This window comes from Heptranchias perlo, chromosome 13 (assembly GCF_035084215.1).
Source record: "Heptranchias perlo isolate sHepPer1 chromosome 13, sHepPer1.hap1, whole genome shotgun sequence".
Classification (NCBI taxonomy): Eukaryota; Metazoa; Chordata; class Chondrichthyes; order Hexanchiformes; family Hexanchidae; genus Heptranchias; species Heptranchias perlo.
The window spans coordinates 65,640,811-65,656,058 of NC_090337.1; the positions used below are offsets into that span (position 1 = coordinate 65,640,811).

The following is a 15,248-nucleotide window of genomic DNA, read 5'->3' on the forward strand; positions in this document are numbered from 1 at the left end:
CTTTGTATTTACCAGTGAATTGCAAAGCTCCTGAAATGAATTTCAGTCAAATTATTGGGTGAAGTCAACCCCACACTTCAGGAAGCAATGAGGGCGAACTGGTCCTGGGAACTGATGAAGCCACAAATTTAGAACAAGAGTGAATATTGCAGCATAGGCAGGGTCTCTCCTGCAGTTTACTTTTTCTCCCCCCTCTCCAGGTCTACTTAGACCAAAAGGGAGTAAAGATAAACCCAGCAACTATAGGCCAGTCAGTTTAACCTCGGTGGTGGAGAAACTTTTGGAAACCATAATCCAGGACCAAATTAACAGTCACTTGGACAAGTGTGGATTGATTAGGGAAAGCCAGCATAGATTTGTTAAAGGCAAATCATGTTTAATCAACTTGATAGAGTCTTCTGATGAGGTAACATGAGAGGGTGGATGAGGGCAATGCATTTGATGTATATGTGGATTTTCAAAAAGGGTTTGATAATGTGCCACATGGTAGGCTTGCTATCAAGATTGCGGCCCATGGAATAAAGGGGGCAATAGCAACATCGATACAGAATTGGCTAAATGACAGGAAACAGAGAATAGTGGTGAGCGGTTGTTTTTCGGACTGGAGGGAGGAGTACAGTGGTGTTCCTCGGGTCAGTGCTGGGAACACTGCTTTTCTTGATGTATATTAATGACTTGGACTTGGGTGTACAGTGCACAATTTCAAAATTTGCGGATGACACAAAACTTGGAAGGGTAGTGATAGACTTCAAGAGGATACAGACGCTGATGGCATAGGCAGACACGTGGCAGATGAGGTTTAACGTGGAAAAATGCGATGTGATGCATTTCGGTAGGAAAAATGAGGAAATGCAATATAAACTAGAGGGCACAATTCTAAAAGGGGTAGAGGAACAGAGGGACCTGGGGGTATATGTGCATGAATCGTTGAAGGTGGCAGGGCAGGTTGAGAAAGCAGTCAAAAAAGCATACGGGATCCTGGGCTTTATAAATAGAGGCAGAGTACAAAAGCAAGGAAGTCATGATGAACCTTTATAAAACACGGATTCAGCCACAACTGTAGGATTGTGTCCAGTTCTGGGCACCGCACTGTAGGAAGGATGTGAAGGCCTTAGAGAGGGTGCAGAAGAGATTTACTGGAATGATTCCAGGGATGAGGAACTTCAGTTACGTGGATAGACTGGAGAAGCTGGGGTTGTTCTCCTGAGAACAGAGGCGGTTGTGAGGAGATTTGATCGAGGTATTCAAAATCATGAAGGGTCCAGACGGAGTAGATAGAGAGAAACTGTTCCCATTGACGGAAGGGTCAAGGACCAGAGGACATAGATTTAAGGTGACTGGCAAATGAATCAAAGGTGACATGAAAAATGTTCTTAAACAGCGAGTGGTTGGGATCTGGAATGCACTGCCCGAGGGGGTGGTGGAGGCAGATTCAATCAAGGCCTTCAAAAAGAAACTGGATAAGTACTTGAAACGAAAAAAATGTACAGGGATGGGATGGGGGAGTGGGACCAGCTGGATTGCTCTTGCATAGAGCCAGCACGGACTCGATGGGCCGAATGGCCTCCTTCCGTGCTGTAACCTTCCTATGATTTTTTTTGTAGAGTTCTTACTTAAACTACAGGAAACGTCCAGAAACACCGACACTTGTAACAGCGGCCAGACATTGGATCATCTCCCGATCACTCATCCAGTCTGTGTGTGAAGACCTTCATGGTCAGCTCAAACTCAAGGTGTTGCTGCAGTTTACAGGCTGGGGGAGTGGGCACCAGGTCACCTCAGTGAGCAGCCAAGCTGACTGAAGTTATAAATCTGTTGAAAGGTCCGGGACGGAGTTCTGGGTGAAGCTGCTCGCCTTGGGGGGGGGGGGGGGGAGAGTTGGTGTTTTCTGCTCTCACTCGGGGCCGGAACATTTATCCGGGAACCAGGGTGTTGGAGAGACCGAGTTATTGACGGACAGAGACTGAAGAGGAGCTGGAATGAGCCGGCGGCTGAGAGGAGTGACACTGCAGGTAAAAGGGGGAGAGATAGGGGGGGGAGAGAGAGGAGAGGGGGTGGGAGAGAGGAGAGGGGGTGGGAGAGATAGGGGGGAGAGAGATAGGGGGGGGGGAGAGAGGAGAGGGGGGGGGGGGAGAGAGGAGAGGGGGAGAGAGGAGAGGGGGTGGGAGAGATAGGGGGGGAGAGAGGGGGGGGGAGAGAGGGGGGGGGGAGGAGAGAGAGGAGAGGGAGGGGGGGGAGAGAGAGGAGAGGGGGAGAGAGGAGAGGGGGTGGGAGAGATGGGGGGGGGGGGGGGGAGAGGGGGTGGGAGAGATAGGGGGGGGGGAGGGGGGGGAGATGGAGGGGGAGGAGAGAGAGGAGGGAGAGAGGAATAGAAGAGAGAGGAGGGGGGGAGAGAGAGGAGGGAGAGAGGAATAGAAGAGAGAGGAGGGGGGGAGGGAGAGAGGAATAGAAGAGAGAGGGGGGGGGGAGGGAGAGAGGAATAGAAGAGAGAGGAGGGGGGGGAGGGAGAGAGGAGGGGGGGAGAGAGAGGAGGGAGAGAGGAATAGAAGAGAGAGGAGAGGGGGGGAGAGAGGAGGGGGAGAGGAATAGAAGAGAGAGGAGGGGGAGAGAGAGGAGAGGGGGAGAGAGAGGAGGGAGAGAGGAATAGAAGAGAGAGGAGGGAGAGAGGAATAGAAGAGAGAGGAGGGGGGGGAGGGAGAGAGGAATAGAAGAGAGAGGAGGGGGGGGGAGGGAGAGAGGAATAGAAGAGGGAGGGGGGAGAGAGAGGAGGGAGAGAGGAATAGAAGAGAGAGGAGGGGGGGAGGGAGAGAGGAATAGGAGAGAGAGGAATAGAAGAGAGAGGAGGGGGGGGGGGAGAGAGAGGAGGGGGGGAGAGAGAGGAGGGGGGAGGGAGAGAGGAATAGAAGAGAGAGGAGGGGGGGGAGAGAGGGAGAGAGGATGGGGGGGGACGAGAGCGGATGGGGGGAGGGAGAGACAGAGGGGAAAAGGGGGAGGGTGGAGAGAAAACTGAAAAACTCGGGGGGAGAGAAATTTAGGGATCTTAGTCTGTTGTCGGGTCAGTTCTGACGGTGCTGATTCCATTTTAAAGGAGCTCTGAAGTGAGTCAGAATTGTATAAAGAGGCTTCTTCTGTGAGCTGTGGGAGTCGGGGACTCAGTGTGTGAATGATGATCAGTAAATGGCAGAAGTTAAATACTTCACAATGGCCTTTAGTAAAGAGAGGGATATCGGAGAGGAGGTTAATCCTCAAGTGGTTGAGAGCGAGATGCACGATATTATGATGGATACATCCATTCCTTAGATGTTAGTTGAGCTGAAGGAAGGCAAAGCACCTCGGGCCCACCAGATACATTGTAGGATTCTGAGGGTGGAAATTGCAGAGGCCCTGGAAATGACATTTCAGGGCTCCACTGGGTGTCGGAGGACTGGAGAGTGGCAGTTATTACAAAGGGAAACAGAATTAATCTGGGTAATTACAGGCCGGTTAGTTTAACACCTGTGATAGGGAAAATCTTAGAGTCTTTAATTAAGGATGAAATTCCCATGTATGTAGATAGAGAAATTGCCAGCACGGATTTCAAAAGGGACGATGGTGCTTGACAGACATCATAGAATTCTTTGAGGAGGTAACAGACATGGTAGATGGGAGAAATGCAATGGATGCAGTGTGCATGGACTTTAGGACAGCTTTTGACAAGGTCCCACACAAGAGATTACTGGAGAAGATTAAAGGTTATGGAATTATCTAATGGGGGGACAGCAATAGTGGATTAACAAGTGGTTCAAATGGTGAAAACAGAGTGGGAGTAAAAGGCAGTTCTTCCGAGTGGTTGGGAGTGGTTCGTGGTGTCACACAGGGTTCAGTTCTGGGGCCACTTCTGTTCACTGTGTACATCAATGATTTTGATATAGGGAGTGGTGTGGAAATTTGCAGATGAAAGGAAGCTGAAACGATATTGATAAGATGGGGGAATCGGCTAAAAGGTGGAAGATAGAATTCAATATCAGTAAGAATGAAGTGATACATTTTGGTTATTAAAATAACAGCAGTAATTAGGCTCGGTGCTGTGGCAGAGCAGAGGGATTTGGGTTCACAGGACATTAAAAGCAGCACCTCAGGTTGATGCGGCTGTTTAAAGCTAATGGAAGTCTAGGTTTTATCACGAGGTTTAGAATATAAAAGCCAAAAAGGTAATCACTAGCCTATATAAAACTTTAATGACCTCAGTTAGAGTACAGTTTGCAGTATTGGGCTCCACATTATAGGAAGGATATTGAGGCTTTAGAGAGGGTTCAAGACCAATTCACTAGGATGCTGTCTGGTGTGAGGAAATACAAATAATGATAGACTTGAAAAATTGGGACTTTTTTTCATTAGACCAATGCAGATTATGGGGTGATATGACAGAAGTATTTAAAATTATGATAGGATTGGGACAGGGTATATAGAAGTAGATTGTTTCCTGTGGTTAAGGGGTTTAAAACAAGGAGTATAGATACAGTATTAAGTTCAGAGATTTGGAACGGAGAGCAGGAGAAACTTCTTCACACCGGGAGGATGTGGAATTTACTTCCAGGGTTAGTGATTGAGTCAGAAACTATGTCAGCATTCAAGATTCGATTAGATAGGGGGATAACGGAAAAAAAATGAAGGGTTGTGGGAACAGGGAGGGTAAATGTGATTAAAACTGTTTGCTCACATGGAAGGTAAACAGGACTGGTTGGTTTGAATGGCCTGTTGTAACTGCTATGTGTTTCCTTGTTGGGGTACAATTCCATAGGCGTTGGCTGCTGCCTGCTGCTTGCCCCAAGTGGCCATTCTCCACATGCGTTCCTTGGACAGCTTGTCAACGGGCTGTCCGACTGTTGAGCCTGATATTGCCCTCACCTGACAGGCACACTTCCAGCAGGGACACAAGATAGTGATCAGGAGTGGATACCCTTAGTGATTCTCCCCTCCCTCACTGACCCAGCTGAGAACGGTCAATCAGCACAGACCGACCGGAGATGGAGCCTGGAACCGTCTGAATCGGACTCCATGTCGTACCAGAGACCCCGCAGGTTACATTCAGGACCGCTTTATATGGTGACTGATGAGTTAAATTTTGTTTTTATTGGATTTTTACGTTTGGGGGATTAAATTCCACTCTCAGTCCCTTTAACAGTGATCCTGGTTATATGATTGTCACTCCTAATGAATGATACTCGGTAGCTCTGCAGGATGGAGGGAAGTCTCTGTTATATAGTGTCATTAAAAGTCCTGGTGTAGATTTGTTAAAACTCACTTAGACCGTGCGTTTCCCTTCTTGCCTGAGCCTGTCTTGTTACCTTTCAGGCTGTGCGCTTGCACTGCCTGCTGCAAAGGATCCAGGCACCCGTTGGGTGTTGGCAACTTTCCTCTACACAAGAGAAACACAACGCTCTACATGCAGGGCCTTGGAAATACATCTATTACGGGTTCTCTACAGCCAGGACTCTCGGTCAATCTGAGAAGACGTCACCAGACTCCTGTTCAGTTCCAAAGGCCAAATCCCAGCTTCCCTTCTCGGAGCTTCTGGAAGATCTTAGACATTCTGCTGCAAAGCATTTTGGAAAGTCGGACATTGATGCCTCTGAATTAGAGAGTGTGGTTGAATCCATTCTGAAGCTGGGATTCAGTCAGGTTCAGGTGAGGCAGCTGCTTGCTTTGAATCCACGTATTGCTGTGCAGCCTTCACAGAAGAGCATGCCTGCTCTCTGCATCCTCAACGCCCTTGGTCTAAACCCTAGCAGCATCATCAAGGTCCTGGAGAAGTGTCCACAACTGTTTGGAGCAAAGGACCATCAACTGCAGCCACGCATTGACAACCTGCGAAAGCATGGGCTGGGAGAAGGTAATCTGTGGTGATGGTTACTGCCTGTTCCATTTGCAGATCTAGCCAGTTTTAATACAATACATTGAGTGGGAAGGGTGCGTCTTATGACGATGGTAACCTACGGATATATATAGTGAGCATGCTATACATACAGTCGAACCAAAGGGGTCGCTTTCTCTGTGCCTTATTTTCTTTACCCTTTCTGCACTGGTTTCACTTCGTCATGGACATTGCCACCTCCTGCCTGCTGCCTCTGTGGTGTTAAATTGCCCCAGCAGTCTAGGGAGGGGCGATTGGTGCACAGGTGATATTGACAAAACTAAACGTATTAGAGGAAATGCTAGGTGGGAAAGTGAGCTCTGAGGAAAACACAGAGTCTGCAAAGAAATCTGGACAGGTGAAGTGAGTGGGCAGGAAGGTGGCAGATGGAGTATAATGTGGGGAAATGTGAAATTATTCACTTTAGTAGGAAGAATAGAAAAACAGAATAGATTAATTCCTGGGTTGAGAGGGTCGGCCTATGAGGAGATTGAGTAGAATGGGCCTATACTCTCTGGAGTTTAGAAGAATGAGAGGTAATCTCATTGAAATATATCAGATTCTGAGGGGGCTTGACAGGGTAGATGCTGAGAGGTTGTTTCCCCTGGCTGGAGAGTCTAGAACTAGGGGGCATAGTCTCAGGATAAGGGGTCGACCATTTAAGACTGAGAGGAGGAGGAATTTCTTCACTGAGGGTTGTGAATCTTTGGAATTCTCTACCCCAGAGGGCTGAGGATGCTGAGTCATTGAGTATATTCAAGACCGAAATAGATAGATTTTTGGACGATATGGGGATCGGGCGGGAAAGTGGAGTTGAGGCCAAAGATCAGCCATGATCTTATTGAATGACGGATCAGGCTCGAGGGGCCGTAGGGCCTACTCCTGCTCCTATTTCTTATGGATTATGAAGATGAAGGTTAGATAACTCACAGGAACAAAGGGCACAAGTATAATGTTTATGTGATGATGTATTGTATTGGTGTGAAACTCCCTGTGACGGTGCACTGAATAATACTGCATGTGTGTGTGTGCATTATGTTACAATCTAATTGTGTGGTAGTGTTTGTGACAGTGCATTGAGTGACGATGTGCTTGTGCTGCTGTGTGCGATAATGCATTGTATCAGAGTGTGGAAATATATTGTGTATTGGAACACTTCATGCAGTATCCTGTTGTGGATTTTCAGTGTGAGTTTCCTTTCTGCAGGCAGTCTACAGCGTGTCCTGGTGCAATGTCCACAGATCCTGAATCTCTCTGCAAATCAGGTGAACAATACAGTGCGTTTCTTCAAAGACAAGTGTGTTTTCACAGCTCAGCAGGTCACTGAGATCCTCCGAACTTCACCCAATGTCCTTTTCGAGAAATTTGAAGAATTGGAATATAAATTCCAGGTAATAGGCACACCCTTATAAAACGCTCAGTATTTATACATTCCCTTGCCCCTGTTCTCCCTTATCAACTATATTTTAAAAATTCGGATGGAAACTCCTTTGTGAAATTATATAGTTTGTAAATTTGGTGTTTGTAAAAAGTTGTACTTTCACGAGGAAATATTTAATTGGATACATAAAGTCCCTCTACATAGAAGTCTTACAGCTGTAGCACATGGGATTCAATCCCTTATATCTTATTCTATAGCAAGTGGCATTTAATAAAATGTTAAAGGTTCAACTTTGATTATTGCAACCATTATGTTTTGTGGATTATTTTTTAATATAATAAATCTTCAGTTCTTTGCCCAAGACCCCATGTGCCTGTTCGGATAGATGTTAAAAATCCCATTCCTCCCTCAACTAACACCATCAAAAAGAAATCCTCCAAACATGTAATTAATTCATCTCATTGCTGCCTGTTGAATCTCACTGAGAAAATAGCTGCCATATTTCCACGTATAACAGCGACTGGACAATGTGATTCATTCTATGTGAAGCACTTTGGGAAGTTTGAGAGGTGGATTATGCAAATTCCAAATTTATTTTTACATTGAAACTTAATCTTAAAATGTAAATGACTAAACCAGAATTTAAAGATTGTTCCAAATAATAAAATTCATTGTAATTCTATCATTGCACGTAAATATTCCTCAGCTAAGATCATGGGCAGGTGAGTAAACAGAGACAGCGCCACAAACAGAGGGAGAGTTTCAACCTCCAGTCTAGTGCCCTGTCTGAGATTGGCATCCTCCCTCTGTTCACCCTTCAGCAACCTGTACTAGCTGTGGAGAAGTCAGCTGTCATAAACAAAAGTGCATGTAGATCAGTGTGAAGGTTGATGTAATGGGCCAGATCTTGCTGGAGTGAGGCATCTCGTAGCGTCCGCCATTAATTAGACTTTTTTCTGCGCCCTTCGGCTCAAAGATTTATTGCATTCTAACTTGCTGGAAGTATGAGCTGACAATGGGACATCTGGGACCTCAGTGAATGACGGGACCAACAGTCTGTCTCCTTAACCAGTGAGATTTAAGGATTGAGAAAGAAACAGAGGAACGACAGAGAAGGGAATAGGGTGAATTAGTCAAATCATGTACAGAAAGAAAAATGAAGAGAGGGAAAGAAAGATTGGATTAAGAGAAAAAAAGACAGAAAGGAAAAAGTAAGAATTTATTTTTAAATTGACATTCTTTAAATCTCCTACAATTCACTACCTGAAGGAATGAGACTCTAGTTGAAATTGTTCACTTTCTGAGCCAGAGAGGTTGACTGACTGTCATTAACAGGGTATTTACCCTATAACTTACTAGACTTAACTTTCTGTGGTGAGTTTAATGTGCAAATCCACCTAGTTCACAAAAATAACAGTGAGGCTAAGGACAAGATGCCATTTGTTTGAAGCAAATGGTGGAGCAGTGTAAATCGACCAGCAGGTTCTGGAGATTCACAACTCACGGTGAATCTCTTCATCCCCTGAACTCGCTGGCCGATTCACACATTGATAACGGCATGCGTTGTTAACAGGCTGCTATTTTTCCAGTAAGTTCCAGCCTGGTTATTGGTACCTGGATTCATATCCAACCCAGTCTGATGAAACAACAATCTGTATTCTCTAGCACCTGTGTGGATTACACAAGTGAGCCTACATGGCATGAATACACACCACAAATTGTTCAATTGGCAGTCTTGGAGCATAAGAGTGGCTCATTAAAAAATACAAATATCACAGCAGCCTGAGAGGTTTGAGTTTGCAAGGAGAAACCTGAGCTCGTCACTAGAAAAGAGGTTAAGAAGAGATTGGATACAGGTGTTCAAAATTAAGAAAAGTTTTCATAAGGAGAAACTATTTCCTCTGCTTGATGAGTCATTTACTAAGGGGCATAAATTTAAGATCACCAAGAGAACACTCTGAGAGAATGGGAGAATGTTTTTTAAACACAGAGGGTTGTGGGGACAGTGATGCCCCCCAGAAATGGTGATCGAAGCAGAGTCCATTAACAGTTTTTAAAAACGGAAGTGGATAAATATTTGAAAAACATAGAATTAAAATGGTATGTGAAAAGAGCATTGAATTGGGACAAAGTGGGGAGCTTTTTCAGAGAGTCGGCACAATCACAATGGCCCTAGTGCCCTCGTTCCGTACTGTGAAATTCTATAATACAGCAGGGTGTGCTGTTCTGAGGTTCACGTATACTGTTGTGATAATGCGGAAAGAGCAGGATCCTGCGAGTAACCAACTTGCATTCCTATAGTGTTAATTATATACAAAAGGACGTTTACAGGGCATTGCATAGTGAGTGGACACCTAGCTGAAGGGGCAGGGGAGCAGGATAGGGCCAGGAGGGGACCAAAGCATGGAGGAAGACGAGGGTCTTAAGGAAGGGGAGGGAGGTGGCAAGTTGGAGGTTTTATGGGAGAGGGTATGTACCCGAGGGTTTGGAGGAAGGAGCAGCTGCTGATGTTGGAACAGAGGGAGGAGGGGAAGAAGTAAGCTGTGGAGGATTGGTTGGTATGTGCTGGAGATGGCAGAGGTAGGAAGGGGTGAGGCCATGAAAGAAAGACTTGCACTTATATGGCGCCTTTCACGACCTCAGGACGACCCCACCGTTTTACAGCCAATGAAGTACTTTTTTGAAATGTGGTCGCTATTGTGATGTAGGAAACACAGCAGCCAATCTGCGCACAGCGAGCTCCCATGAATAGCAATGAGATAATGACCAGATAATCTGTTTTTAAGGTGTTCGTTGAGGTATAAATATTGGCCAGGAGACCTGCACCTCTGGCAGTGCAGCACTCCCTCAGCACTGCACTGGACTGTCAGCTTAAATTATGTGCTTAGGTCCCTGGAGTGGGACTTGAACCCACTACCGTCTGACTCAGAGGCAAGAGTGCTACCCACTGAGCCACGGCTGACATTCATGAGCGATTTGAAAGCATGGTCGAGATTCTCTGGGATATGGGAAACCTGTGAATCTTGGCGAGGACAGGGGGTTGTGAAATTCAGGATGAAAGTTTATGAATGGTATAAACAAGGTAGTCAGCAAGCAAATGCCAAAGAAGTCCAGTTGTGAGGTGATCATTAGGGATTAAAATTTCAGCTGCAGAGGTGGATGATGGTGAAAAATCAGATGCGAGAGGGGAAGCTGAGCTCAGGCTCAAGCAATATGGCAATTTTCTGCACCTCTGGGCTATATGCATAGTGAGAGTGAGATGTTTAATTTGCAGTGCTGACATTGCTCGCCTTGATCTTAAAATCCCTTCTTCCCCTTCCAAAAATATATGACTCCTATCAAATTTTCATAAATATTGGTCAACACTTAGTATTAACCACGTTACCTTTGCTTTCCTTATTCCCCCATAGTACGCATATTTCCGAATGGGAATAAAACAACCAGAAATAACAAAATCTGGAATGTTCCGGGTGCCACTGGAAGAACTGAAGCAGCGTCACATCTTCTTGGAGCGGTTAGGATTTTACCAGACTCCAGATAAGAAGGGTCAGACTCAGATCATAAACCCTAAACTGAAGGGCATACTCAACATCAGCGAGGACAATTTCCTGGCTAAAGTGGCCATGTCATCTTGGGAAGAGTTTGACATATTTAAGAAGCTACTGAGCCTTGAGGAGATGGAGAAGGAAGAACTCGAGGACTCAGAATGGGAAGACGACGAAGAATCTGAGGAAGAGTACAGCAGCAAGGAGGATGAGGGACTGTTTCAGGGAAATGGTGACGGGTCACTTTCCAGAAAGAGATCAGAGCGATCAGCAAGGGACAGTAGTGATTAAATTGTGTGTTGAGGCTGGGGATTGAAGGAAAGCAGTTGAAACTCACTGATGAACTGTGGTTGTATTTTTCATTACTTTTGTCAAATTATAAGGTTCTATACTAGACTCGGTGCACCAAGACTGGGTTTTAAAAATAGTAGAATGTGACTGTAAACAGGGATAGTGGAAAGAATTTATTGGTCTTTGAATAAAACCATATCTGGTGAATGACAAAAATGAAGAACAGTCTAGCCCAGAATTCCAAGCTGTCCTTTCTCTCCACAGATGCTGACTGGCGTATATATCTGGAAGGAAAAGCTGGTGATCCTTCTTCATGCACTAAAGAATTACTAAATGAGATTGATCTAAATTAAAAGTCACAGGCTAATTCTTAGTTAAATCCTAAATCTTACCAAGTGTCCATGTGCTGAGTATCTGTCCTCCATGGTTCAGAAGAAAGGATCATACTATATTTTGTAGCAAGCAGGAGCAAGATCTTTGCTGCAGTTGAGACGAGCTCCACCATCCTTTTTCTAGTGATAACAGCAACAACACAAACCGCAGCAACAGGCTTGTAATAAATGAGTACCAGCAATTGCTAGGCATGTTATGAGAGAAGTAATATGACTCATTAGAGGGACTGTATTGTATTTATATAGTTAAAAACTATCAGGAACAGAAACCCAGGCAAGGAGTTTTATACTGAATGATTGGTAGTGATATGAATTCAGCAATCTGTGAATGGAGATTTTTTTTTAAAATTCGTTCATGGGATGTGGGCGTCGCTGGCGAGGCCGGCATTTAGTGCCCATCCCTAATTGCCCTTGAGCAGGTGGTGGTGAGCCGTCTTCTTGAACCGCTGCAGTCCGTGTGGTGAAGGTTCTCCCACAGTGCTGTTAGGTAGGGAGTTCCAGGATTTTGACCCAGCGACGATGAAGGAATGGCAATATATTTCCAAGTCGGGATGGTGTGTGACTTGGAGGGGAACGTGCAGGTGGTGGTGTTCCCACGTGCCTGCTGCCCTTGTCCTTCTAGGTGGTAGAGATCGTGGGTTTGGGAAGTGCTGTCAAAGAAGCCTTGGCGAGTTGCTGCAGTGCATCCTGTGGATGGTACACACTGCAGCCACGGTGGTGAAGGGAGTGATTGGTTAGGGTGGTGGATGGGGTGCCAAACAAGCGGGCTGCTTTGTCCTGGATGCTGTCGAACTTCTTGAGTGTTGTTGGAGCTGCACTCATCCAGGCAAGTGGGGAGTATTCCATCACACTCCTGCCTTGTGCCTTGTAGATGGTGGAAAGGCTTTGGGGAGTCAGGAGGTGAGTCACTCGCCACAGAATACCCAGCCTCTGACCTGCTCTTGTATGCACAGTATTTATGTGGCTGGTCCAGTTAAGTTTCTGGTCAATGGTGACCCCCAGGCTGTTGATGGTGGGGGATTTGGTGATTTTAATACCGTTGAATGTCACGGGGAGGTGGTTAGACTCTCTCTTGTTGGAGATGTTCATTGCCTGGCACGAATGTTACTTGCCACTTATCAGCCCAAGCCTGGATGTTGTCCAGGTCTTGCTGCACATGGGCACAGACTGCTTCATTATCTGAGGGTTTGCGAATGGAGCTGAACACTGTGCAATCATCAGCGAACATCCCCATTTCTGACCTTATGATGGAGGGAAGGTCACTGATGAAGCAGCTGAAGATGGTTGGGCCAAGGACACTGCCCTGAGGAACTCCTGCAGCAATGTCCTGGGGCTGAGATGATTGGCCTCCAACAACCACTACCATCTTCCTTTGTGCTAGGTACGATTCCAGCCACTGAAGAGTTTTCCCCCGATTCCCATTGAATAACCACCTTCCCATGACATTCAACACCATTACCATTGCCAAATCCCTCACCATCAACATCCTGGGGGTCATTATTGACCAGAAACTTAACTGGACCAGCAATATAAATACTGTGGCTACAAGAGCAAGTCAGAGGCTGGGTATTCTGTGACGAGTGACTCACCTCCTGACTCCCCAAAGCCTTTCCACCATCTACAAGGCACAGAAGTGTGATGGAATACTCTCCACTTGCCTGGATGAGTGCAACTCCAACAACACTCAAGAAGCTCAACACCATCCAGGACAAAGCAGCCCGCTTGATTGGCACCCCATCCACCACCCTAAACATTCACTCCCTTTACCACCGGCGCACTGTGTACCAACCACAGGATGCACTGCAGCAACTCGGCAAGGCTTCTTTGACAGCACCTCCCATGCAGTGGTGCTGCCTTTCTGATGAGACCTGCTCAGATCATCAAAGACTTGTCTTCGATGAAGCGCAGGAGAGTTCTCCTAGCCAACGTTCTTCTCTCAAGCAACGCCACCAAGATCCATTCCGTCCTCTCAGTTGCTGTTGATGGGACCTTGCCCTGTCCAATTGGCTGCCATATTTGCCTACATAATCAGTGACTGCGCCTCAGAAGAAGTAATTGATAGTGAACCGCTTTGCAATAAAGGTGCTACATAAATGCAAGCCCTTTCTCTTTCAAACAGTTACCCAGGTCACTGTGGCACAGGCTTTTATTAACCTGTCTACAATAGGGGTCATCTCCAGGCATGCACTGTAGGTGTTTGTATAGTGTGAAATGTGGTTAAGGCAGATTGCTACAGCTAAAGGTGACTACAACTGAAACAAATGGGGGAAAAAGAATTAATGTGATTATATATAATTTTTTTAAAAGCAGACTTCTTCAAAATAAGCTTTACTGTTCACAAAGGGTAAATACAAAAATATGCCATTTGAGAAAAGGACAAGGAGGTACAAAGTTTAAATACTACATCCCAGCACCTGGAGTCTTCATGAAATATATAACTGATTACAATTTATATAATTCTGGTGCCACGTAATAATCCAAACAGGATGCTTGGCAAGGACAGGACAAGGGTTAAAAAACAGTTCTTATCAGACTGGTCACAGAGACACAAACAGTTTTTATAGGTCCTGAACCACACATCACAACATTTAGGTACCATGGCACAACAGACATGACTGATGATGAGAGAAGTATTTGGTATCCTAATGCAGTGGTAGCTCCATATTGCTAGAAATGCCCCAAGGCTTATTAAATGAGAGAGCTACAATTCACAATGATTTATCCCGGTCTGGCTCTGTCCAATTGCCAATGCTAGCCCCCATATCTGTGGATGTTGGATTCATTGCTAGGAAGTTTTGGACTCTTTAGATACACAGAAGTGGTGCATTTTTCCTTTCTCCCATCATAGTTAGTTGTATTCATACTGATGCAGATGAGAGGATAGTTTCCAGAGTGGCTGTTATGCACTAATATCAATCAGCAGCCAGCTCCAAGTAGAGAGACAAGTTGAGCAGTAATTAATCTTCTGAGAGGCAGAAGTGACCAGATGAACAAAACTAGTCACTCTTGTGCCAAACAACCAACAGGGAGCTCAAACCCATGACTACAGCAGGTGATGTGACCCTGGACATTACACAGCAATCTGCTACTAGGTTACTTTTACTAATTTATTTCGCACAAGTATTTGTGATATCTTTTCCATGACACAATATGGATAGTTCATGATCTGCCAGGAAATATCACCACCTTCCATGCCAGAGCTGCTAGCTGTCACAGTTCCCACAAACTTCAACGGAGCTTTTCAAATGTATAGGAGTAATTAGAAGTTGATTTAGTGTACAGAATGTGAATGGAAGTGTTAAGAATCCTGCACATTCCCATGGGGTGGCTGTGTATACACCATTGCTGTTTATCTCACTGTATTTTTCATGTGTGTTATAAACCGAATCATTCAGAAGGGATCTTAAGTGTTTATACTCCCAATTTGTGAGGAAATTTTCTACCTCAAACAATACCTTGTTATGTACATGAAAGAAGAGAGCACGAGTCCATTCTCTGATCACAAAATGGTTGTGTTCATACAACTGAAGAAAAGTTGAAAGTTTCCTTGGATAAATATGTAGTGCAAAGGTTAGCAATCTGTTACCCAAGTTGCTTTTTTGGGAATAGAAGTGAAATCGCTTGCTGGTATAAAATTAGATCTCAGACGACTAGACTAGTGCCACGTTAGTGCACAAAAATGCATAATATATTAATTTAAAATTGTTACTTTGTTAACTTATTCCATACTAAAAGAAATGCTTTGG

At 45.3% G+C, this 15,248-nt stretch overlaps 1 protein-coding gene across 1 annotated transcript; it reads left to right on the forward strand.

Annotated features, from left to right (window-relative positions):
• Positions 1-1,907: 1,907 nt before the first annotated feature.
• mterf4 (mitochondrial transcription termination factor 4) lies at positions 1,908-11,326 on the forward strand. The gene is made up of 4 exons (XM_067994813.1): positions 1,908-2,012; positions 5,335-5,872; positions 7,100-7,284; positions 10,685-11,326. The coding sequence occupies exons 1-4, from the start codon at positions 1,980-1,982 to the stop codon at positions 11,108-11,110; spliced, it is 1,182 nt and encodes a 393-aa protein (XP_067850914.1). The 5' UTR covers positions 1,908-1,979; the 3' UTR covers positions 11,111-11,326.
• The last annotated feature ends 3,922 nt before the right edge of the window (positions 11,327-15,248 follow it).